Raw genomic sequence first — 27,088 nt, 5'->3', positions numbered from 1 at the left:
GAAAAGAAACCATTAATATTCTACATAAAAATACTTGTGTAATTAAGAATTTCATCTCTCTCTCAATAACACTAAGTCGCTTAAAGACTGGAACATGTAATTTTTATTATTATGATTATTTTTATGAAAACAAGAATATAGGTGCAATATTTCTTTGAAAAGCGGAGTATTTTCCTGCTGAATGTTTTACTAACCAGTGTAGATTGAGAATTACCGAAATGAAAGATATATTTTAACCATTATTCATACTTAAAAATATTTTCTTTTTAAATTTCCTGGGTCTCTTGTTCATAGGTAAAATAGTTTAAAAATAAATAAAACATTTCTTACAGACCTGTATTTTACACCTAAACATGAAAAAAAAAAAAAGTACTTTTGTTTTCCAGCAAAATGGCTTTAGAAGAAAAGAATGAAAAGAACACTTTAAAAGTAGTTACTGTATTATCCAAAGATCACAGAAAATTTATACTAATATCAAGTCATTATCCAGTATAAATCAAACCAAATTTTCCATATATTACTGTACTCTTCAACAGTTTACGTTTTAAGAAAGGATATATGTTACGAAATACTTAATTGTCAATGCTGCAAATATATATATATATATATATATATATATATATATATATATATATATATATATATATATATATATATATATATATATATATATATATATATATATGCGCACAGGATTTACATGAAAACTCGACTCTTAAAATTAATAGGAAAAAAGTATACGGTGTCATGTACCTTTATTTACGCATTAATGTAGCCAGGTTAAAATCTTATGACAAATGAACAAACTACGAAATATCATACTGCATGAACTTCTTTTCCTGTAAATTCTATTTTCAGCCTTATTGAATTCTAACTCCCCTTACCGGGAGAGAAATTCCTGTTGACGGATATTTTTGTACTCGAAAATTTGGCTTCATTTATACTATATTATTAAGAACTTAACCTCAGTATTTGTTCTCATTTGTGCCTATTTATCTAAGAGATTACTCAGAATAGTTTCACAGTAATTACTACAATTTTTCATATAAAATAGTATCATCATTCAGCCGGCTGTTTCTGTTTATATATAGAAAGAAAAGGAACATTATATATATATATATATATATATATATATATATATATATATGACTACTTTGACCAGAAGTAGAACAAACAAACAACACTAAAAGTACGGTATGAATATTTTCACTAAAATGTTTCAATCCATAGAGAAGAAAGATAAATTTAAAAAAGAAAAGGAAAGAATAACAGAAAAATGTGTGGTACCTTCATGTTTTTACTACTTGCTGGTAATAATTCAGTTTCTATTCAATGCTTTGGAATTCTATCATTCCAAATGTATGTAAGTATTCCGTACTCATATTTACCAAATAAAATTCTTAAGTTCTATTATTTCTAATTCATATGCTCGAGGCAAGAATAAAAAAAGTAAATATCCTTAAATCAAGTTTTACACACACGTTATCAAATGTTAGGAAACTTTATTAGTATATTCTCGTTCAATGCTTTACTAGTGCCTTAATTTTTCCTATCATATACACATGTACGAGGCACATGTCAAAAAAAGAGCCAATATTTTTTTACGCGGGGTTAGCAACGCTAATTAAGCTCACCATGCCCTAATATTGTGTGCTTGCAACAAATAGAATCATCCAAGTGGAGTTGTGAATGTACGAATAGCAGTAAGGTGAAATGGTTGCCGTAATACAAAATTCAGTGAAATGTGCAGTGAGATCTGTCATACGATTTTTGAACGCATAAGGACAGAATGCAGCTGACATTCATTGCGTGTTATTTACGGACAAGTAATGGGTGAAGGGAAGGTCAGGCAATGGTGCAGTGTGTTTCGGGAAGGGTGTTCAGATATTCATGACGAGTGTAGTGAAGACCTTGTGTTCAGACGGACGATCTGGTGGAACGGATTAAGGAGAAAGTGCGATCTAATCGCTCATTGCAATAACTGAACTCACCAGTTTCCAAAAGTGTCTAAGAGAACAGTGCATTGAATTGTGTCTGCTGTGCAAGGTTGGTGCCAAATATACTGACAGACGCTCACAAAGAACACATAATGACAGCTGCATGACTTTTTTTTTTAACCCGCTGGGGAGGGAGAGATGGAGATGACCTCTTTTCTCACATGCTGACGAGGAATGAAGCATAGATATTGTACGCCACTAGCAAGTCGAAGCAGCAGTCAATTCAATGGCTGCACTTTGGTTCTCCTAACCACCAACACCATAAATTCAAATACCATCTGTTAACAAAATCATGGCAATCGTGTTTTGGGACTAAAACGATGTCATTCTTGTGAAATTCTCTGAACCAGAGCAAACAATTACATCAGATATGTATTGACCAACACTGAGTAATCTGCTAAGTACCATTCACAATCGACGCAAGGAACAATTCAAAGATTTCGACGGAAACTATTCAATCATCCCCCTTGTAGCCTCGACCTTGCCCCAACGATTTCTTTCTTTTTCTGCGTCTGAAAAAGTGACTTGCACCGAAGCATTTCAACGACAGTGAAGTGCTCAAGACACCAGTTCTGGACTGGCTGCACTCTCACACGGTAGATTTTTACACAGAGGGCGAGGGTATATGAAAGCTTGTGCCATACTATAGAACGGTATACGGAAGCTTGTGGAGATTTAAGGTGACTACGTCGAAAAATAGCCAAGATATGTACTTGTACATCAATCACAATAAATTTCTTCTTCTATCATTTTCTTGTTTTAAAAATAAATATCGGCTTTTTCTTTATATACATGCGTCTCGTATATATATATATATATATATATATATACACTAAATATTCCAGTGGTTTAAAAACAAAAAAGAACGAAACCAAGAAAGCTACAATAAGTTGTTCAGCCCTTGACATATAGCTCGTAACTGAAGATGAATTAGTCCAGAAGTCCCTCTACTGACTATGGTAAAGTATCGCGTGTGTATTATGAGAAGCCTCATTATTGAACAAAACACCACATTTATGACATGTGAAAATTAATTGACCGCCATGGTTCTTCTGTTTGTGAACAATAGCTTCTACAGAACTAGGAAACTGCATTAAACAAAGCTGACATACGACATCATCTGATTCGTGGTAACAGTACTTTATGTGTTCTATATATATGGTAGTCGATGGGTACACGCCATTACATTTGACACACTTTTTGCACTGCTTTGTTTTTATTAAAAGCTTAAAGTGTCCGCAATCTGTACAACCACAACTTTTCCACGGATGCTGATAAAAATGAACTAGCAGCTTATCGTAGTGAGAATATGTTTTCCCACAGAAACATCTGTGACTTGGCCTATCTCTATGCTTGTTCCCGAGATGATTCACATACGCCAAAGGGCAAGAAACCACTAGGTTACATTCCATACAACCAAGTGGTCTTTTGTCAAGACTTTGGTTCCAGTTGAAAGGTGGATTTTCATTGGTTGTTGCAGTGGAAGTAGTAAGTGCACCACGCTGCTGGTCATGAGTTTTTTCTCGAGAATAATTTCCGTTCATTGAAAGCATTAATTGGTTGCTACCATTAGCATTATAATTGCTTGTATCACGTCCTACAGATACTGTCTGATTAACGTTATTACCATAATTATAAGTATATCCTCCAGCTTGACTGTGCAATCCGCTTTGAGTGTAAGGATATGGGATATTATTTTTTATATTATTAAATCGTGCATTAATCTTCGCCCGATAATCATGTGCCGTAGAACTGTATGCTTTTTGTGAGAACAACTGACTATTTGACGTTGTCACTTGAACAGATGATGGATATGGTGGTGGGGGTGGCATAGAGGCAACGCTTGTAGATACAGTGTTTTGATAGTATTGTGGCGAAGTGTTTGTAGAATCACGTCTGTTGGAGGGTGACAATAATTTACGCTGATCGACAACTTGCACTTTCGACTGGTTTGCTATTAAGCTTGTAGTTGAGTGTCCTGTCACAAAGTTTTGTATTGCAGCTAAATGTGTTGTAGTGTAATTACTTGACGTTGAGAGCAGAGCATTTTTAGATGAATTAGATCCAGACGTAGAAATACTGTTTGTACTGTGATTCTGTACATTTTGTCCACTATCACTTCCAGTTTGCGCAATAACTGTAGAAGGCAACGACTTGTTTACATTATCACTGCCGGAATTTGCAATTACTGAACCTCCCCGAGAAACATTGTCCTGCTGTTTGCTCACATTATTTTCAGAGTTTCTAAGTTCTTCTTCCTTCTTAGAATTCGATGTGCCTTCTTCATCCGGTTTACAATCAAATTTTGTTTTGATTATGTTAAGTATGTACTCATCTATTGCTTTTTCGCTCGGTGTACTTTCTGTACTTTCTTCGTCATTAGATTCCTTCTCACTAACTTCTCTGGAATCGTTTTGAGTCTGCGGACTACTTCTACGCGGTAACAATTTATTTTGCTCTGTCACCCGATCACTCCACTTTGCCACTGATGAATCATTTACCTGACTATTACCATCAAACTGACGTATCGTGTTGTTTTCAAGTATACCACCTTCACTTTGAGATCGCGATGTATTATGAACAATGCGGTTGGAATTATCTTCAGAACGAACACTGGTTGAAGGGGACAATAATCTACTTGGATCTACCACTCGAACACTGCCATTACTACCATTTGGTTTTGTTGAATTATTTGTCTGTACAGTATTATTTAACTGAAGCACTGCATCATCTTTGTTTCGAGTACCTTCAGTCCGAGAATGCGACCTATTATATATATTGCTTCCTGAATCACTCTGACTTTTAACACTAGTCACAGGGGATAACAACCTACTTTGGTCTATCACTCGAATACCACCAGTACTACAATTTGGTTTGGTTCTCTGAACAGTATTATCTAATAGAATTGCTGTAGCATCTTTCTCTCCAATACCTTCAATTCGAGAATGTGATGCAGTTTTAGTTGAAGAAGCCAACAATCTACTTTGATCTACCACTCGAATACCACCGTTACTGCAATTTGGTTTTGCTGGATTATTTGCCTGCACAGTATTATTTACTTGCGCTATCGCATTATCTCTCTCTCGTGTACCTTCAGTCCGTGAATGCGCTCTGCCGCTTGAATCATTTTGAGATGCAGTGCTACTTGTAGGAGACAATAATCTGCTTTCGTCTATCACTCGAATACCACCATTTAGTTTTGTTGAACTGTTTATTCGGCTCGTCTTATCTACGTGTTCTGCTGTGGCGTTCGGCATTACATTTCCTTGTTTATTTGAACCGGCTTTGTCCTGGCACTTCAGCTGAGAATTACCTTCGGTTTGGATAGTAGCTATGGAGGACGGTGATCTTCTGTGATCGATCCCTCGAGTAACGTTATTACTTGAATTCTGCTTTGTCGAATCATTTGTTGCGATACTATCGTCTAATTGAATTACAGCAATATTTTTATCTGCAGTTTTTTCATTGTGTCTTGAATCACTTGCATGCAAATTAGCTGTAGACGCCAATAATCTGCTTTGATCTATCACCCTAACACCACTAACACAGTTTGATTTTCCTGCACTGTCACTCTTTGTAAGTTTTTCGTTCTGAGAATGTGCCGTTTTGCTCATTCCCGTACTCTGTCTTATATCATTTCCATATTGGTTCAGTAATAAATACTTCGTTCCATTTGTAATCCAATTATCAACACGACGTCCATTTTGCACTGCTGTCTGATTTGCCACAGTGGTGTTACCCGATTGTATTAATGTATTATTTTTACCTGAATTTTCTTGATTCAAAGAACGAGAGATATTTTGTACAGTACGTCCTGAATCACTCGGAGTTTGGATATTAGTCTTAGAGGACGGCAATTTGCTTTGTTCTGTCGCCTGAATATTACCATTGACAAACTGCAGGAGTATCACGGACTCAGTTGGCTGTTTTTTTGCATTGCTTTGTTCTCCTGATTGCGACTTACTATTTGGAGCACGTATTATCCCATTCACTGGAGAAAGCTGGTTGTCTTTTGTGTTACAGGAGACTGGCGCTTTTGACGTCGCATGACTTAAGTTTGAGACCGTTACAGATCTATTGTCGGTACGCTGAACTGCAGAAGACTTCGATGTTGCAGGCAATGTAGTTGTTGATGTGACTGAGTGCACTTGCTGATTACTGTTCTCAAGTCTTGCCTTCTTTGGTCTTACGTCTGTATCAGAACATCTGAAAGAAAAAAGAAAAAAAGTTACCATTTAAAAAGTGTTATTTACCTACTACGTTATTTAAGATCAATTAATAGAGTTATTTGCTATCAAAAGGTTCAAAATAGATTACGTGCTTTTCGTTTTCAATTATTATTTACAGACATAATCTTGACCCAACTTCTTTTAGTAGAAGAAGAGATCTCCTCAAATCCCCTATAGACAATAGTTAGAGACACGATTTTGTGGTAAATAAGAATTCCTAATTTCATTATAAAAATATGCGTAAAGTGGAATAAAATCGGTGAATAAAAATTCAATGTAAGAACACTATTTTCCCTGATAATTACAATTAGTTACCTTTTGTTTCACCTTAATTTCCACTTACCAATCATCACGACATGAGCTCATGCATGACTATATTAAACAATATTTGAGTTTTTAAAAAAATAACACTACCATCCTCATTGAATAAAAGTATCATTTAAAGAAAAAGCACATACAAAGAGAATATTAATAGAAAAAAATAACTAATGTTCACAGTTTACTTCTGCAAAAACACGTAAGCACTGTTTGAATGTTCTCTGGTGTTAAATTTGTTCTTTTCTCGGTGAGTATGGCACTTTAAGCAGAGAGAGCCCTCTCCACATCAACATTCGAAATTGATATGTACATTAGTTGGACACATTTTCCAGCGAATTCTGAATGCTCATCTAACATACCACGCAACACTCCTTCCACACTATCCACTTTACCAGTAGATACCGCTTGGAGCTCATTTTGCAACTGCATGTAAAATTTCAAAAATTCATGGTGGTCTGTTTTCTCAAAAATGAGAATTTTCATCACATTGCTTGTAATTGCCAAATAATGGTAACGAATAAATCGTAAAAGCGTCGAAAAATTGTCACTTTTGCGTAAATTTCCCTGAGTGTCGTAGTGCGAAAGTGGTGCGGTAAAATGGTCGACCTGACAGACTTCCAAAGAGGCATGATCATTGGTGCCCGTCTGGTTGGAGCTTCAGTGGCAACTATGGCGAACATTGTGAAGGTATCGAAAGGCACTGTGTCCAATCTCACGAGGGCATACACAATTCATGGGCAAACGACATGTGCAACGCACAACAGTGGTCGAAAGACAATCCTGTCAGATAGAGACCGGAGGGCATTAAAACGGATTGTAGCAGCTAAAAAGAAGACCACTGCAATGAAAATTACGTCTGAACTCAATTCCGGCCTACAGAACCCGGTTTCATTGAAAACAGTGTGACGGGAACTTCATAAAATGAAAATTCATGGCAGGGCCGCTTACCCAAACCCCTGGTCACAGCAGTAAATGCAAAGAGACGTATCCAGTGGTGCAAGGACCACAAGGCGAGGACTCATGAGCAGTGGAAACACGTAACGTGGTTCGATGAATCGACCTTCATCTTGTTTCCAACAACCGGTCGTGTTTACGTATGGAGAACACCGTCGCAGGCCTATGATACAGACTGACTGCTCTCAACAGTGGGGGCGGTTCTGTTACAGTATGGGCAGTGATATCGTGGTTTTCTGCAGGTCTCATCATAGCCCTGCATGGAATGATGAATGCTAAGGCGTTTGAGGCCATTTTGGGGAACCAGGATCTACCAATGGCCAAAATATTGTTCCCTGGTGGTGATGGTATCTACAAGATGATTTGGCACCCTGTCACGCTGCAAAAACGGTGAAATCATGGTTTGAGAAGCATGACGAGGAGCTATCACACCTCCCCTGGGTCCCACAATCACCAGATCTGAACATCATTGAGCCATTGCGGTCTGAGTTAGAAAGGCGTGCTCAGTCTCATTACCCTCCACCAGCATTCTTTAAGGAACTGGAGCATGTTTTGGAGAAACAATGGTACAAAATTCCACACACCACGATTCAAGAGCTGTATATGTCCATTTCACGTCGGATCCAAGCTGTTTCGGACGCAAAAGGAGGCCCCACACCATACTAGGTATGATTTTCACACTTCTACGAACGTTTAAATTTTTTATTCAACCTCTGTATATACATATATATATATATATATATATATATATATATATATATATATATATATATATATATATGTGTGTGTGTGCGTATGAAAATGTCCTATATGTCTATAATATAGCAAGCAATAAATAAATAAAATAGTAATAAAAATACGGTCTGGTATAAATGATTAGGAATCAGACTAATAAGAAAAGTCTCATCTCAACTGTTGAGGAAATAAAAGGAAAGAAATATAAGAAATAATTAATGGAAGATTTTTTAAAAGCTAGGGGCAGAAACAGTTGCTAGTGAGACGCTAAAAAGCGCAAAGGCAGGGGACAATGGAAAGTTTAGAACAAATCGTCTAAATGTGTTTTTGGGAACCATCACCCTCATCTTGTGCCAATGACTGAATCTTGAAAAGGTATTCAACGCTAGCGATCATAACCTTACTGATACTCTCCGATGAGAATGAAAGAGTAACGCTCGAAAGCGGTACGAGCGGTATCTGATAAACTAAAGATGGCGGTACGTCGCTGATTGGATGAAACATGGATGTACCTTTCCGACAGCGGCAAACCAAGAGCCATCATAGAAAGATAAAGGTGCGAAGAACTTCACAAAGTGGGCCTGAGCATGCAGAGAGGCTTTCTCGAAATGGTTCACGGCGATTGATGCTACTGTCACCGAGGCAAACTGAAGACTCGCAGGGGAAGAGCCGCAAAACCAACTCGCAGTACCAACAAGAGGAGAACCTGAGGTCGATTTACGAGCAGGAGCTACCAAAAATGTATGGAAAGAAGATAAACATGCTCCGCATTCATCACACCTTTAACATGGTCTCTCCCATTCTACCAGGACATGAAGGAGGCTACTGGAATACATGCCATACTTTTCAACGATATAACTGTGAAGTCTCCAGGCGCAAGCCAGATGGACTCTTTTGGTTAAAAGGCATGTGATAACCAGCTGCTGTCTACAATGGAAACTACATTGCCGACCTTCGTTCAGAACTATAAGATACATTCAGCACTGCCGCACTTGGCACCATGGATTTATGTAGCTGTTTAATACGTACAATTTGGTCATATATACGCGGAACAGCCTCTAACATACCAAAATAATGAGAACATCAACACTTTCCAGTGGTGGTAGTGGTATTTTAAAATATAAAGTCATACTTAAGCACAGGTGCCCTGCTATTTTTATATATCAGATCTATTCTCCTATTTTTCATATCTACTATTCTATTTCTGGTCGCAGGAAACTCCTCCATCACACGTTTATTACCAGGTTTCACTCTGCTGACAGCACAGCCAGTGGGTTCAGCCTCATGGTGGTTTATTTGAAAATGAAATGGAATCTCTAGTTTCTAGGTTTACGATTGTGCCCTGTAGGCCAAAAGGAAACGGATTATTAAAGAAAGTGAATGAGTAGAAAGAACTGCTGGAAAGAGAATAGGGGAGGCAACGGGAGAACGCCCGAAAAAACCTACGGACACGATGTTATCTACTACAATCTCACACGGGCTGGGATCGAACCAGGGATCCGCGCACCAGAGGTGAGCGCTTTACCACCTAGCCACCGTGACCCCTGGGTTATTTGAATTCTGTCCTACCAGGTCAATGCAAAACTACTTCAAATTTTTCACGAAATATGACTGCACCAATAATGCATGACAAGTATATTTACTTTTGTCAATAAGTTTGTTATCCCTTCATAGATGCCCTATAAGCTTATTAAGCTATGTCCTGATATTAGTTTTCTCCAACACAGCGAAACTCCCTTCATTATCCTATTAAAAAAAAAAAAAAAAAAGTTTAATCCACGTATCTTCTTCATCGAATAAAATGCACGGAAAGCAAAATGGCCGCATTTTCTATGGGACACCTACATGTAAATTTTTACTTGGCGTACCCACTTTTATTAAAAGTTATACTGCATCCATGTTTTATTTTCATCTTCGAACACTTGGTTCCTGGCAAGTTTCTGGCTTGTTACGCTTAATTCCTTAGCTAATGTTCGGTATTCGTAATTTAGAATTTCAATTTAAACGCATCTTACCTGATTCATCTTACACGAATTATTACAGTACGTAATTACATTAACCAAATCGTACAGATTTTTGCACGTACATTGTTTGCCTTCTCTTGCGAACGAAGTTCTAAACCCGAGTTAGCATTAAAGCTTAAAACATAATAGAGATACAGCTTTCTTATATTAGTGTCTTCGTTCTCTTATAACACTTTACCTACCAAATAGTGATATTTCTTTTTCGAAGTGTTGCTGAGAGCTGAATCGTATACTTTAGCTGCTGTAGTTTTTGCAGCAATTACGTCGTGATCTTTGCATGAATTCTCGTTGGATAAATAGTTCATGTGGTATTAACGCCATCTGCCGTATAAACCGACAACTATTGACAGAGCAAAGAACCCTAATGGAAACTCATTTTCGCCCTAGTTCTTTCTGCTCTGTACACTTAACTACGTTCCATAAGACAGTGCAAAACAGCGTCACATACTAGTGTGGTAAGCACAAAACAATCTGTACACTATACATAAATATCATACTAGCATATAATTCCTTTCTTACACAACACAAATTAACTCCTCCAATTCTGTTACAAACTTCATACTTCTCGCACTTCTAAAACTAATCAGCTAACTAAATCGACACAGCAGTATCCATAAACTAACAAAATTACAAGTAACAATTCCTCAAATGTTTTTAAACAATTGAATTAAGTGGCGTTAACAAGTTAGCCTTCCACGTCAATCCTACACAAGAGCTGAATATGGAATCCGAACCACTGTACTTCAACTAAGAAACAACAAATTCTATTCTATTCTCTCGCGACAAAAGTTGGATTAATAGGCATATATGCCTCTTTTACTATTGGTATAATGATATTCAAGATAAAACATCTGAGGGATCGTTTGTTTTAACCATATATGTACTTTTATCATACTAACCTCTTTTTAGATTGTACTGCGACCGGTGATACACTGCTTTCTGAAGTTGACGCACTTCCCATCACTGCACTATTACCGACAGATTGACCCTGAGTATTCACTTTCTTTTTATTATTAGACAATGTATCGGAATTTGAAAGACTACGAATCTTATTCGTGGACTCGTTTACCACTTCAACCATCACAACATCAGCATCATCACTCCCCGATGATATTTCCTGTTCAGAAGAACGGTTCTTATTTTCTGCTTCTATAGTTTCTTCAGAATTCTTTATCTTTGCAAATTCCTTCCCAACTGGTTCGATGATTTGAACGTCATCAATCTCTATTCCTACTCCTTCTTCTGAGGAGTGGCTATCCCTTGATTCACTTTCACATTGCTGTTCGTCTGCTTCAACTGTTTCATTTGGATTATCCTCTTCTTCTAAATCAACGATTTCAACATCAGCTGCTTCAGTCTTTTCCTTCAATGATTCTGAAGTTCTTTCAGTTGGTTCCCCTTGACATGTGTGTAACTTGTCATCAGCTTCTTTGCTTCTCTGAGCATCCACGGCTTCAGTCGAATCTTTTTGACATTCCTCTGACTTATTACAATTACTTGGTTTATCACCATCTTTACTCCTCTGAGTATCCAAGGTTTCATTTTCGTCTAAAATTTCAACCTGAAGCAGAAACAGGAAATCATATTATATTCACAGTATGTACTGAGGTGAACAATAATATATTTATTTATTCAGGAAAAGGAAAATATTCTACTTTTCTATTAAATTAAAAAAAATAACTGAAAATGTCTATGCGTAACGTAAATTTCTTTGTACAAAAATGAGAAGAATTTTGTAGTTTTACGTTCAACGGTTATCCACGGTAGATTGGAGCAGTAGTTCCCAACCTTTTTTGGCTGACGACACACTTGACTGACTACCTACGGCATTGCGATACACTTAATTGACTTTTGATTAATGATTAGTTGACATGTCTGTTTTTTGAACGAGGAAAAATATTTAAACCTTCTCCCCCCTTCCCTCTGGATACACACTTCACTGAAAGTTTAATGATGAAAATTCATAAACTCCTCTATTCTCTTAGAAAATGCCCTTTAATCAAATCGACATGATAAAAACCTAGCAGGAGGTAGGTATAAACCATGTCTCAAAATTTATTTCAAACGACCATTTTCCTATGATGCAATCACAGAAAAACAAAGTGGCGAAAAAATATAGATATCCTCTCCTTAAACCGGATATTTTCAGAAAGTCCGAGAAACGTTTTCCCTTGTTTTTATCAAGGAATTTATATTCCGATTTCCATATTCCTAACTTGATGTGCTCGCGAGATACAATATTTTTCAAGAAATTCTGAATCCTCTCTCTGCTCCATTAGCATAATAACACTTTACACAAAGTGACACGACAAACACTTGGGCACCGGTAAGTACTCAGGCTATGCTCCAAAACTCATTTGAAACTGTTCGCCCATTTTTGCTTGATGAGATCACAAACAACTGACAATGTAACTTTCAATGTGGCGAAAAGATATATAAATTAAACTTGCCACGAATTTTATGAAGAATGTTTCCATAGAATTTCTCGGACATTCTGCCATTCTCTCTATTTTCATTCTACCTACTGCAAGAGGTAAAGATTCTCTTGGTCGGTAGTGGACGGAACCAGGAGTAAGAATGTGTTTGACACTTGCCAACAGTATAAATACATCACAGAAAGATCTTCTCAGGAGACATAAAGATGATAAATGCAGTTTACTGAAGGTAAAATAATAATAATTTAAATGAAGATAAAACAGACACAGAGTTGGGTTGCTTGTTCACTACGAACTCCATATATTGCGGTATCGAACTTACAACTCTATATACAAATATGAGCGTTCTAGCCCTAAGCCTTTTTTTTTCTACCCTACTCCCTCCTCATTTCTTTCAGAACGACGAAAATAATTCATATAAAAAAAGATTTAAAAAAACGATTATTTCCCATAAATGAAAAATAACCTAACTTACATCATCCTCTGGGTTTGAAGGAAGTTTTGTACTATCACTCGATTCTTTAGGAGATTCAGATGTTTCTCTATCTTCATTAGCTGATGAATTTTTGTCATCGGAAGTTGATGTAACAGACGGAACCTCAGAAGATACAATTGGAGTCTCATTCGAAGTGTCAGTTTTCTTCACAGTTTCGGCTTGTTTCTCCTGTAAAAGATATTTTTTTTTTTTCTAAACATTTGAAATGCGCAGACGGGAATTACAAGACAACACAACACCATACTATACTATATTTTCTATTAGAATGGCGAAAGTCACAATTTTCTTAAAAATCAATGTTGGTCTTTTTATTATTATTATTATTATTAATGTTAATTTATTTAATTGATTTTTTGTCCAATTTCAGTTTCTCGAAATTGACTTTTCAAATAAAAATTAAGTGGTTCATTTAAGCATGAATTTCGGATATATTATGTTTTCTCTGCTACGTCCGCGTAATATATGTATTTGGATAACAAAAATTCGGACTTCCTTAGAAAAGTGTCAATTAGAACTGTACAATTTATAATAGCCTAAAGTAGAAGTATGATATGATGTTAGAAAATCATAGTAAAATTTATGAATAAAGGAAAAAAGTTAAAACGTTTGTTGATATTCCACAGTCAACTTAGCACATAAAAGCATATGCATGTATTGTTGGATGGATTCACGGCATGAACTTAACGGAAAAAAAGAAAAACGGAGAACAGGAAATTTGGTGGTATATCAGAATATAGAAAAATTCTTTGGGTGGACATGGTATCAAAAGAAAGTGTTACAAATGGTATGGAAAAAAAGTAATATATTGAAGTATACTCAAGATTACGTCGAAAAGAAGAGATTAGAGTGGATGCGTTATACTGCAAAGGTCTTTTTGCACTCGTCAATGTCTAAAAATCAGTAACAAGTCTGCCATGAAAGAAAATACACGACAAAAAACATGCAGGCAAACACAGTGATAAAAGCAACAGATGATATTAATCATCTTTTGCCAGGGCTACACAGCAAGGGTAAAGAAAGGCCAAAGTTAGTATGAAAGATAAAAAGTCAAATCAATTCAACCGGAAACGAAAAATCCTTTTATTTAACAATAATCAGGGCAGAGTGTCTACTAAAATTCCACAATGAAATTTCGTGCCCATTTCTTTACCAAAGCACAAAATATCGTAATCATTCTCAAGAGGGAATTTGGGTGCGAATTACGGCAAATTTTCATGCATACGATAGAAGCATGTTTTGCTAGCGATTTGGCAGCGTCTAAATCCGAACATACACATTTTTGGTAGTGAAGTTTGATGTTTTATAAAACAAAATTTTCCAGTCTTACTTATGTTTGTGCAGATAAAAAAAAAAATCGTGACCCAAAAACTAAATTTCTTGACTTTCAAGACCGTTTTCAGATTTCGTGACTTTTTCGTGACCGACACTCTGCACGGAAAAGATACGTAGGAGGAAGCAAGAAGTGAGAAGTACAAACACTAAGACAATTATAATGCGGATGGAGGTGACGGGAAACATAAAAGCTTGAGAGATCGTTCGGTAGCAATCACCGAGCAGTGTTGGTGAGCCTGCTGGTAGGGCAAAGTTAGATCGAAGGTGAGCACGAGAACAATCCACAACCAGATGTTAGATATTTTCTTTAGCCCCACAGGCCACAAACAATGGTGGGTCTTTGCTAGGAACTACAAATTTCATGTATTAAGTGTGAATGTTTAATGCGAGGTCGAGTTATAATTCGTTCTTTCTGTCGAGATCTTGAGCTTCTGGTCCAGAAACCAAGTGCAAGTTTTAGTGCATATACTATTGCTGACAACCTGGTTCCATTCGAGTTTCCTACGTTGATTTGAACGAGCACTGAATAGCGATCCGTGCTGAGTATGGGGAGATGAAGCTCTCTTTCTTCATGAGCACCAACTTCTGATGCTCGGTCTGCCTCTTCATTAACAGCTATTCCAACATGGCTAGAAACTTGGCAGTGTTGTACCCTACATCCATGTGCTAAGAATCCATGACATGATAGGAGGATTTGCTGGACGAAATACTACTACTTTGCACATCAAATAGAAAAGAAGAGACAGGATGATTCTACATAGTACGAGACATGGACGAGTCATGCTTTTCGCTTCGAAGGAATGACGACAGAAAAAAAAAAAAAAAAAAGCCCAGAGGAAGCTCGCGACCGTAATATACAGATCAAATAATAAAAGATGCAGAAAAGGAAACTGCTTCCTCGCTGGTCTAGTGATGTCCTTGGTATAGGAGGTCCCGAGTTTCCCGGTGGGACATCCTCGACAAACTTGCACGCAAAACGACGGTTCGTATTCCATCGTCTTAAACTATACGGCTACGTCTCATAGACTTTGGTACTGAAAGGGATGTTAAGCTCAAATCCAATCAACAGACAAGGCTTAATAGAAATAATTACCTTTCACTGTTTCACACTTTCGCTTATTCAATTACTAATACTGCCTTTGTCGAAAGAGTTAACAAATTTTAGGTATTACAATATTCTACATTTAAAAAAAGTGTCATATTTCCGTTGTATCTTAAATACATTAGGTCCGCCAGTGAATATGGTGATTTATAAATGGTAGTGAAGAAGATAATACATGCTAATGACATGATATGATATGACATGATAATAATGATATGACATACATACGTACTTTAATTACAAAGTATACACCTCAGCACTGGATGAACGCAACATTAATATTAATTTTTCAAAATGACTACCTCAATGTGCCCTCTATTTCAGTATATCTCAAGTCAGCCGATCACAAAACTTCGTCACCGCCTGAAGTAATGTTTCCACCGGAACTCTCGAAATCTCTTTCTGTGTCCGCACCTTCAGTTCCTCAGTTGTATGAGGCGTTGGTGACCAATACACAAGACTTTCCATTTTTCAAACACTCAGGACTGGTGATCGTATTGGCTATTCCATGTCACCTTTTTAGGAGATGGGACGTCCACTAAAAAGTGGACGCAAAACATCCATTTGTAGCTCTTGCACTGTGAACAGTCATCCACAACTTCTTAATCCTTTACCTCCACGGTGTGAATGCTTATTTCAAACAAGATGGGGTTACAAGCCACAACGAATGTTCCGCGTCCACTTCTCCAGGAAAGGTGACATCTCATGGCCACCACAATCACCAGACCTGAGTGTTTGCGACTTTTTCTTGTGGTGTCATCTGAAGAGCTTGTGCATTGGCCACCAACACTTCACACAACTAAGATGAGGAAGAGATTCCGAAAGTCCCAGTAGAGATGTTATGTCGAGCTCTAACAAGTTTTCGCGATCAGCTAGCAAAGCATGCGTCAGTATGGAGGGCATATTGAAGATATTGTTCGAAAAATTGAAATTAATGTTCTGTACAGCAAATGCTAAAGTGTATACTTTCCAATATTCACCTTAAAGTAAGTATGTCATAGCATCAGGATTTTTACTACAATTTAAAACTCGCCCAATTCTTTCGCGGACTCTGTACTTTCCAAATCAATCATCTACAGCTTCAAAAATCGTAAAAAGCACCTCATTTCATTAAATTTCTTTAATTAATTAAAAAGTTGAATATTTTGAAATTCTAATACGTCTTTTCAAATTTTTCCAAAATAGCGAATCATGTAGCAAAATAATGTGGCAGATTATGAAATTATATGTAACTTATCCAATAGTTTAAAAGTAAGGATAAAAATCATGCAAAACTACAAATTTGAAGTTAATCTTTGTTCCTATTATTGAAGTTATTTGTGGTGGAATTTTAATCTTTGTCGAAATTTCTTCGGATGTAGAATAATTCAAACATGTCCACTTCTATCTGCGATGCTGATTTATGTAAAATACGTATATTGTTATACTCATGCATTATCTTCAATATTGCTTTATATTTCAACACCTTCTGTTATTATTGTTTCTTTTCTTGAATGTTTGACTGGCTTACTATTATTATTAACACTTTAAACGTGCACTTTTATCTACTGTGTCTAATTAACTGTACTATTTTTATGTTCCCGAAGACCTTCCTAAGCAGATCTGTGCAACGATTTTTTTTTTCAATTTTATCTTGCAAAAACTTGTTAATATGATAATGTAAATGTCTTGCACTTGGAATTCCCTATTTTTGAAAGTCTTTTTTGTAGTGAAAAATTTATACCTTTATAACTTCGTGTTAATTTGCAGAATTCTTACTTATTTCTAACAGGCACTTTATGATATCTGCTGAGGAAGGTACCAAAGATTCATCGGAACAGTGCAATACATATTACGTGGAATAAATAAACGAGAACATTTACAAATTATAACAACCGTCAATTCCAATTCTTATATAAAATATTAACACGTTGGTTACTGGATTTTTATTCTTTCTAATTCTCCTCCTTACTAAGAAACTTATTAATATAGAATCGGATTACTAAATGTAATAAATATTTGTAAGTAATGAACATACCGTCGATGTTACCTTATCATCCAGCTCAGTAAGACAGCTTTTTAACATAACATCAACATTCAGACAGCTGACACAAAAGTCGTAAAAACTGTCTAAGTGACCAACACATTTTCCACAAACTGTTTTGGGTAATGGGTCATCTTTACACACCTGCAAATAATATCACCGAATGAAAATAAGAACACCTAAAATAATTAAATACACTTAAAAATTGACATTATATCATCAGATTTAAAAGAACAATTATTGAGATCTTACTCAAAGTAAGTAGGCCTACATATTTTGCATTACTGTCCCCAAATGTACTCAACTGTTTCAGCAATGTTTGTCACCTTCGTCAGGACTCTCAAGTCTTCTCAGAATGTCATTTTGCATTTTTTTTTCCCCTCGTAAGTCTACTTGAAAAATGAAGAGGTTTACGCACTTCTTCACGTAAATCTTCTCCACTTGCGTAGTTCTTTTGTTAAATGATCTACTACTGCGAATACTATGTACTAGAACTTTTGTAACGACACGTATAATGTAGAACTAGCTTTTTACAAATGTGTTGAACATAGAAAAGCCCTTGTGAGGTAGCTACAATTATAAAATTATAAGATTATATGTCATTGCAAAACAAGTTTTATATAAATTGCTTCCAGTAGTTAATCGTTCAAAAGAAGTTGTTCAAGTACAAGCTCTGAGTTTCCCCACAGCTATTGACGAAGGCGACAGAGATTGCCGGAACAGAAATCGAAATCACGTAAAAAAGTAAAGAAAGCAACATAGGTAACGAAAGTATTTGACTTCTAAAATACAGAAAAAAAAAAGAAAAAGAAAAAAAAAGTACATGCAAATATCGGCAGGGAGATATTGTCGGGCACACTGTAGCACCACAAAGTTAAGTGTTGCCAACTCAACATAAACATTTATTCTTTTTTTTTTTTTTTTTTTTTTTAATAGCACTACATTAGGTTATTACCTACCTTATTTCAAATCTACGTATTAAAGGAAAACATAGAATACCACACTTACTATGCGATGTTGCAAACTAAGGACGCTACCGTATTCGAACAACTATCAAATTTTGTATGATGTTACAACAGTAATAACTCAAGTGAGAAAGAGGGGCAATGCACATACAACGTACTATAATGCCGAACACTACAATCATCATATGACGTATTTTAAACAGGAAAACGAAATTAAAAGAAATTAAGTGTTTACATAAGTATCACACCCAATTACGTACGTGATTTTCAATAAATATGAAGATCATAATGGTGTTTACAGCAATTTGATATCTTAAACCATTCCGGAGATATGAAAGAAATGGTTAAATGTGATTGCCTAAAATGGTGTAAGTTTATTTGTGGGAACTTTTTAAAACAATTTTTTAATTACTTTGCTTCTATAACATTACAACAATACTTCTTGGTAGGTGTTATGTAAATTCTCGGTTTTACATAATTTTAAGAGGTTCAAAATCTTACGATTCTTACCGTATCTCCATAAAGGTTTGAGATATCAAATTGCTATAACCGGCATTGTGATCTTCACATATATTGAAAGCCATCTATGCAATTAGATGAGGTACTTATCTAAATAGTTTTTCGATCTAAAGGCTGTTGAATAAATAAATAAATAAATAAATAAAGAGTAAAATTTTCAATCCCTTGTAACTTTGTCTTATTCATTCGAAATTCATCATATCACGGTCATAGTATTAGACACTAAAATATTCTGAATATGCATAGCCCCGCCTGTCTCACTTGCGTTATTAATGCTGTAGAGGCCATGAAAAATAGGATGTCTGTGATACAGTAGTGTCTTTAAGTTCGCAGAGCCGGATAATAAATGTAACAATCTAAGTTCTCATGTAATATGTAGATTTGAAATATGTAATAATCTGACATAAAGCAATATGAAAACCACAACTTTATGTTGGGTTGACAGCACTATTAACCGTATGGTACGGTATCACAGATTATGCAAAACAATGTCTCCTTGCCGATACTTAACACGGTTCAAAATTTCAGTGTTCTCTGTCCATTAATTAAAATTTACAAGGGTGTATGAAGATAAATGTTACATCCTATATAATAATAAGCAGCCCAACTAATCTAACCTAATGTGTTTTATACGCTGGAGAGGGTTAACGGAATTTATGCCTCAAATAGTGAATACCTAAATTACATGAACGTTTTACATATAAAAACTTAAGTAATTCTGCACTTCAGCGTCATGAATTAAAATCTAGTGACTTCAGCGTTGCAACATACTAATAATGAAACTCGCGAACCCAGCTACATAGACTGTTGCAAGTGCTCAAAACTAAATATTCAATTACCGTGTTCAAATAGATGATTACACGTTACTGAAGTTGCCCATGGTTAATTTCGATCGTAGCCAGCCATGATTTTTACGCAGGGGTGTCCACGGTGTTACCAGAAAGCTAGGTGAGATTTTTTTTTCTACAAAAATAACATCATAGCACACTATTTTAATAGAAGTAAACAAAACCAAGCAACGTTCGTAAGTATCATACTCGTCACTAGAGATGCAAGAGCTTGAAAAAAAAAAACGGCTTTTTTTCTTTTTTAAAAAAACTTTTTTCTCCTTCGCTTTCTTGCTTGGAAAATATTTGGGCTTTTTTAAAAATTTTGCTTTAAATTGATAAAGCAAACTTTACTTCGCTTCTCCATAACACAAAATCTCATTTAATTAGTAGTTGATGCAGATAATACTATAAAACATCGAAAATAAACCATGAATTTCGAACAATTTTGATTCTTAACATGTTTGCATTTCGAATTCCAAGGGAGTAACCAATGTACATAATAAGAATTTTTTAATCTCTTATATACAAAAGTAAGTACTTCTTTTTTAAAAAAAAAAATACATAAATAACTAGTAAAATTGCATGTAGTATTTTTACTTCAACATATTCCACACCCTCTTTTTGAAACAAAATAAAATTAAAATGAAGCATAAAAGAAATATTTACATTTATATGATGCGCTTAAAGGGAAAGGCTCTAGAACACAGGTCCCCCTTTATAAAGCTAATGAAATATATTTTACGTACTTTGTTTTTGTTCCTTTTTCTTTTCTTTCAGTATTTGGGCTTTTTTTTTTTTTTTTTTTTTTTTTTTTAATCGTAGGTCTATTGTTTTATCCACAAAGTAATAATAATGTTTTAATCAATTACAATTTTAGATTCTTTGATTTTAGTTGCACGTATAACTTTTATTTTAGTGTGCTTTTTATTTTATTCGAAATTCTATTGTTTCGTTTTCGTATTCGGAGTAGATGTTGAGTTGTTCATTGGCGCCTTGGCGATAGACGTCGTATGTAATTGTATTGTGTGAATCTGTCGAAGTATTTATATATTGCAACATATTGCTTCATACCTCGTGTGTTATATGTACATTTTATAGAGCTTTTTAGTGTTTTTTTTGTGATTCTATTGTGTTTGTATGTGTATTTGAGTTTTATGAGATTACTTTTACTGTGGCACACAGTGTGGTGTTCTTTAAATTTTATCTGTTTGCAATGGGTATATTGTTTTGCATCATCTGATGTTATCGATGTTCCTGGTTACTTTTTTTGGGGGGAGGGGCGGGAAGTTGGGTGAATTACAACAAAATAAATTGTTCAAAATTGTTTATTAACCAAAATTCCACTTGCATTGAAGGATTTATTATAAAATAATGTATGTTTGGGGGTGTGGGGGCAGAGCCCCCACTGTTATTTTATAATACTGAAAGAAATTGGAAAAGATCCTTTTATGCAAGTGGTATTTTGGTTAGTTAATGGTTTGAAATAGTTTACTTTTTTGTAATTCAACTAACTAGGCCTCTGGGTGGTGGACCTCGAGGGGAACCTGTGTTCTAGAACCTTACCCTCTTAAAGGCTGCACACCTAGAGCTTTGCTTTGGGGGGTTCTGTACATTCTTAAAATTTTACAGTTAAGCTTCATATAACCACCATCACGATTTACTCAGTCCTCAAGGTTTCTGAATTCTTAACAAGAGGAATTCAACATATCATTACGGGAACTCCCCCCCCTCCAAAAAAAAAAAGTTATCGGTTGTGTCCGGAAGATTATTGCTGAATATAGAAACGAAACGAAATATTAGTTATGACTGTACCTATAAACTTCAAACTCCTACTAAATAAAAAATTATAGATTTTTAGAAATACCAAACATTAATCAAAGAAACCCCTCGCAAAATCCTTTTCTGAATCTGCTACTGACTATTTCTTTAACTTTTTTTCAAAGTATCCGGAAAACTATTTCTAAATCATTGCACAGTTACAGTATATATAAATGTGCAAGTACGTTTTGGCGAATATATTGAAAAACGTACGAACTGACGGATATATTGAAAATCATAAGTTTAACTTTTACGCTAGAAGCTAGAGTACTAAGCTCTTAGAAATGAAATGACCCAGAGAAGAAAAAAGCCAAAATTCTCGTTTCCCTTCCCCCCAAAGCCGGCTTTTTATGTGAAAAAAAAACATCGATTTAAAAAAGCAGGCTTCTTTGCATATCTACTCGTCACACGGGATATCAAATCCACACGCGGCACGGGGATTCCCTTAATCTGAGAATAACTGGTCATAACTTTCTAGTTTAAACGTATTTTATTCAGTTATTCTTGCCACAGATAAATTGATATATTTATTTCTTAAGGATATAAAAAAAGGTTCGCAATTTCTATTGTAGGTGTGCCGAAAATTGTATTACCTGAAGTAGCCCTAGTTGAAATTGTAACAACTGCATGAAGTTTTTCGAACGAAACCACACGCAGTGCCGGGGATTACTCGCACTTTCGAAGCTTCCTATACTCATAACCTCGAGCGCACCACCATTTATCTCCTTCTTCATACTCCCTTTTGATCACAATTATATGTACAAAAAGTATAGTACGATCATAGTAAGTACGAATAAATGCACACGCGGTAATGGCTTTTTCCCGCAAACTATTATTCCACAAGAGCTCATAGAAAACAGACAGCCTGATGCATGTTCAGAAACAATCAAAAGAGGAAGCTAGAGGGTGCCGCAGATCCCAGTATAAAACTAAATCAGTCACATATTTTCTTCAAAAGCGAGGAATACCCGTCAACGCGTGTGCTTGAGTGTTAAAATAAAAGCATATACAGTGCAGTAATGAAATGCTATTTAATAATATAATCTTAACTAAAGAAACATGACAAAAATTAACCATCTTCGGAACAATATTTTGAACAACCTGTTCAAAAAATTCAATTGAAAAATACGTATTGATAATTGTATACTCTTCAAGAATTCAGAAAACTACTGTTTATAGACTAATAACACAGTCAAAGTGATGCCTATCGCAGTTGGAAGACCGAGCGGCGCCAACAACAGCTGTAAATTCGCAACATGTTCGCTGCAAGTGCAGATCAAAACTGGGTATGTTTAAAACAGAATGAACGGAAAATTGTTCGTGGTGGATAACTACGGACATTCTCACATCCTTCTAGATTTCAGAAAATAATATCTCATAATTTGTTTCATTCATCTTGCAGGCATGACACGATCTTAATCGATACGCTCCACAGTGTGAAGAACAATGATTGTTATTCATAGGACAAAGTTCGAAAGTTGATGAAAATAGGACATATTCAAAAATTTTCGTGGCTAATACTTAGAAACATTCATACGTCTTTCTAGATTCTATAAAATTATAATTATTTCACTTATCAGATAGAATTAAATGAATCATTACAAGTTAGGCCACAGAGCGGCGCCAATAACAATTCAAATATCTTCGTGCTGATACCTAGGGGCATTTGTAAAAATGTACAGGATCAGACGAGAATACGTTATTTATCATCTCGTCTCGTTTCGTGGCCAACACTATTCGTCAAGTGTAAATACTAATCGTAAACAAACGTCAGTACATTATTGAATGCAAATCTTGTAACTAATTCTGTAGCTGTCCGTGTCAATGCAACGCACAACTTGAGTTTAATTTACGGTAATCGACATGGACATATTACGTAAGTAGATGAAAAGGCATTTTCTATAGTGATTTAATAAGGAAAATAGCATTTTACGTCACCAAAGGCGTGACAGTTGAGTGACCAACTAATTGCGTGTCTAACTGATGTTTGAACTTAATGTAGAGCTAACCCTAATTGTGCAAATGGGAACTACAATCAATTGTTTTAATTTCCCGTCGCTTTTAAAAAATTCCCGTTTGAGAGCAGAACGATCTTTGGCACACAAATAATAATAATAAAAAGCCTGGGTGCACATTTATTGTACAGATCCACATATTTATAAAATTTACACAACAAATTTATAATAATATTTTAATAGACCATATATAAATAATCCGAAATATGTTGTGTCCCTACCTGTCAGACACCAATTTACTAAAGGTATTAAAGGAAGTCTAACCTGTTAAACACGCATTTGCCCATAAGAAAGCCATTAACAACAGTATACAAAGTTAAGTGAAATATCTCAACCCTGGAATACACAGGGGGGTGCTGGAGCACCCCAGACGTTATACTCATCGCCATTGTGGCTCTGTTCTCAGGCACATTGGTTGGTGCTTCCGTGTATTCTCATTTTGGATCATGACATTCACGGTGGTGGGTGTAAAGCAAATTGTCCCGTTTTAGAAGAGAATATATTCAAGGAGTGGGGTTCTCCAGCACCCCACCTGTGTATTTACGTATGTAAAATTCAATTTTTGACGAAATTTGTTTTAGATACTTTGAGTGCATATTTGTTTAATTGCATGATGACAAGAGTGTGTGCAGGTTCAAGCAAATTTACAGACCTTGTAGTGAAAATATTAGAAGATGATTATGATTCTAAAGGTAATTTTAGTGAGGATATATATAGTGAATATATATTATAGTGAGGAAGTAATATTGAAGTATAATCGGAAGTCGAGGATGAAATTAGTGAAAGTGACACTGAGAGTAACATCGAAAATGATCCAGCTATAAGGGGAGCCTCTATATTAGGAAGAAACGGTCATAAATGGAATTCTCAACCATCCGTTCGGAGTTTCTAAAAAGAACTGGGGTTGCGGTTAGCTAGACCCTACATGCTGGAGCGCCTCAAGAAGAATCTTCCAACTAATTTGTCTATTGCTATTAGAAATATCCTTGGAATTCAAAAAGAACTGTCACCTGTAATTGATTCAACATCTAGTCTTCCAAAGCAAGCACAATGTCATATGTGCCCTAGGAATCAGGACAGAAAAAGATATATTTTTTTTTTTTTCCAGAGCCAAAGAGGCTGTTTATGCTGAGCACAGAAAGGAAGTCTGTATTTCGTGCTGTAAGGAATAGCTATGTCTGTTCAAAAATACATAAAAACTCCTATTGTGTATTCTTGTAATTGATAAAGTAAGATAAATATATTTAAGTTCGTGTATTATAATTTTAGTAGCGTTTAACTATATGGGGTGCGCTGGCACCCCACCTGTGTATTCATGTAAGCTTTTGTTGTCTGTGTATTCCAGGGTTAAGTTAGTGTGCTAACTATGACGCGCAATCATGGAAGTGTACGAGAGGTAAGGAGACATATTTGTGAAATTTAGGCCTACATTAGAAATGTGTTATGCTATTTCGGAACACAAACGTGAATAAGCAATAAAAACATCGGGATATTAACCTAGAACGCCCTTAATACCGGTAACGTAAAAATACATAATCCAACAAGTAAGGGGAGAGTTTTTATGCTATCTAAAGCAGGGATGCAAATAACCGCTTGCCCACTCGCCCGGGGTGAGTGGTTCATCGGTACGGGCAAGTATTTAATATACCGAAGGTAAGTAAATGATCTCTATTGTGGGATGTGGGCTATAGTTTTTTTTCTTGGGCGAGTAAAATTTTGTTGCTTATTTGCATCCCTGATCTAAAGTGTTTTGTGTTATCCTTGTTTCTCTGCATACTCACCGTCACTCACGTGCCTGCTCTCTACGGACGCATCTGGTGCGCTCCCAACCTGACTCGGTTAGATACGATTTGTGCTTTTTAGAGGCCAAGTTGGTTAGTGTGTTTTGCACAAGTTCTTATCGTGTATGTATACTGAAGTAATCCTGAAGTGAATCTGCGCACAGCAGTACAAGTCCATACCCCATAAGCGGTTGTTTAAGATACAGAGAATTGATTCACTGAAAAAAAAAAGTATACGCATATATGCAATAAACTTACGTATGGATTCGTACAATAAATCTACACCAACCCCTTCGCAGAAGTCGTGGCCGACCACATTCGAAATGACCGTAATCATTGTAAATTCAATAACGTCTAGTCACATACTCGAACATGATAACTGCAAATTGAATATTTAGTTTCGAGCACTGACAACACTTTTCTTCTGACTGGGTCCGTATCTTTAGTCATTTGTAGGGCCTATGTAGCAACACTTATATCACAAGATTTTAATTCACGACTAATGTGCAGGGTTACCAAAAATTAAGTCGAACGTTCAACATCAATATGAAAATAACTTGAAAGAATTCGAGAAAATAAATGCAAAAACACACTTTACAAAAGGTGCGGAGGTAAGAAGATACCTATTTTCGAACTCCCTACTTGTTTATCATAGAATAATGTGTCACTTCAGTTTTGCCAATTATGGCATGACAAGAGATAACTCAGTCCACGATTTTTCTTTTTTTAACTAATGTGAATTTGAAAGTATCAACAAATGCAAGCACGAGGACTTGTAGGAATATATAAACATTTGGTAATATGAGAATTCATTCTTCACTGACCTACCATTACTGTTTGCATTCGCTGTCAATATCGCCCTTACCCCTTAATGATAAATAAAGACGGATACATTTATAATAAAGATAAAAGAAAAGGACTAGTAACTTACAACAATTGGCAGACATGTGCGTATTTTATGTGCCAACTGCTTTAATTCTCCAAACGTTTCAAATATTCCGATTTTCTTTCCGTCTTCTACAGCACACAAACGACACAGGTTATTAAACCTTGATCCACTCATGTTTATATTTCTGAGCGGCTCACTATTGTATCGCACAGAATTCTTGAGTATAACATCTCATTATACGATTGACTGTTTCACATAGCACATACGAACTTTCAAATTTGGTCACTGCACTACGATTGACTGTTTCACATAGCACATACGAACTTTCAAATTTGGTCACTGCACTAACACACACACAACACAATCCAGTAAGTGAACATTTTCTCTATCCTGACACATTATCATCCAACTCGTAACTGAAACATCTGCTGACGATGTTCATTCTCCCACCAGCATCCAATTTGAATTTTTCCACGATTGTAAAATTACATCCTCCAACTTCCATTGGTTACAGAAACCAATTCTAACTTGTTTTCTGCTCAGCCTGTTGAAGCATGATCGAAACTCAAACAGATTCGAGATAGTATGTTTCAACTCTTCAACTTGAGGGGGTAGCAGCATCGACT

General features: G+C 35.8%; 1 protein-coding gene across 2 annotated transcripts; it reads right to left on the bottom strand.

The window, feature by feature from the left end:
* Positions 1-690: 690 nt before the first annotated feature.
* LOC145663060 (uncharacterized) lies at positions 691-27,088 on the bottom strand. Of its 2 annotated transcripts, none has more exons than XM_081729223.1 (5): positions 26,505-27,088; positions 17,652-17,789; positions 13,168-13,356; positions 11,157-11,818; positions 691-6,203 (listed from the first exon to the last, which is right to left on the bottom strand). In XM_081729223.1, exons 1-5 carry the CDS (start codon positions 26,634-26,636, stop codon positions 2,945-2,947), a joined length of 4,380 nt encoding a protein of 1,459 aa, XP_081585349.1. In that variant the 5' UTR covers positions 26,637-27,088; the 3' UTR covers positions 691-2,944. The 2 variants fall into 2 exon arrangements, with proteins under 2 accessions (XP_081585349.1, XP_081585348.1); XM_081729222.1 differs by having other exon boundaries at positions 17,640-17,789; positions 26,505-27,087.

This window comes from Thermobia domestica, chromosome 10 (genome assembly GCF_964235325.1).
Source record: "Thermobia domestica chromosome 10, izTheDome1.hap1.1, whole genome shotgun sequence".
Taxonomy (NCBI): Eukaryota; Metazoa; Arthropoda; class Insecta; order Zygentoma; family Lepismatidae; genus Thermobia; species Thermobia domestica.
Note: the sequence above shows the minus strand (reverse complement) of the source record. Positions and strands in the feature narration are given on the sequence as shown.

Excerpts from the sequence above, each read along its gene's own strand:
- LOC145663060 (XM_081729222.1), bottom strand. The coding sequence starts at position 26,636 with ATGAGTGGATCAAGGTTTAATAACCTGTGTCGTTTGTGTGCTGTAGAA. Across the intron at positions 17,790-26,504 it reads GCACATGTCTGCCAATTGTT|GTGTGTAAAGATGACCCATT; the intron begins GTAAGTTACTAG and ends TATTATTTGCAG. Across the intron at positions 11,819-13,167 it reads CTTCAAACCCAGAGGATGAT|GTTGAAATTTTAGACGAAAA; the intron begins GTAAGTTAGGTT and ends TTTCTGCTTCAG.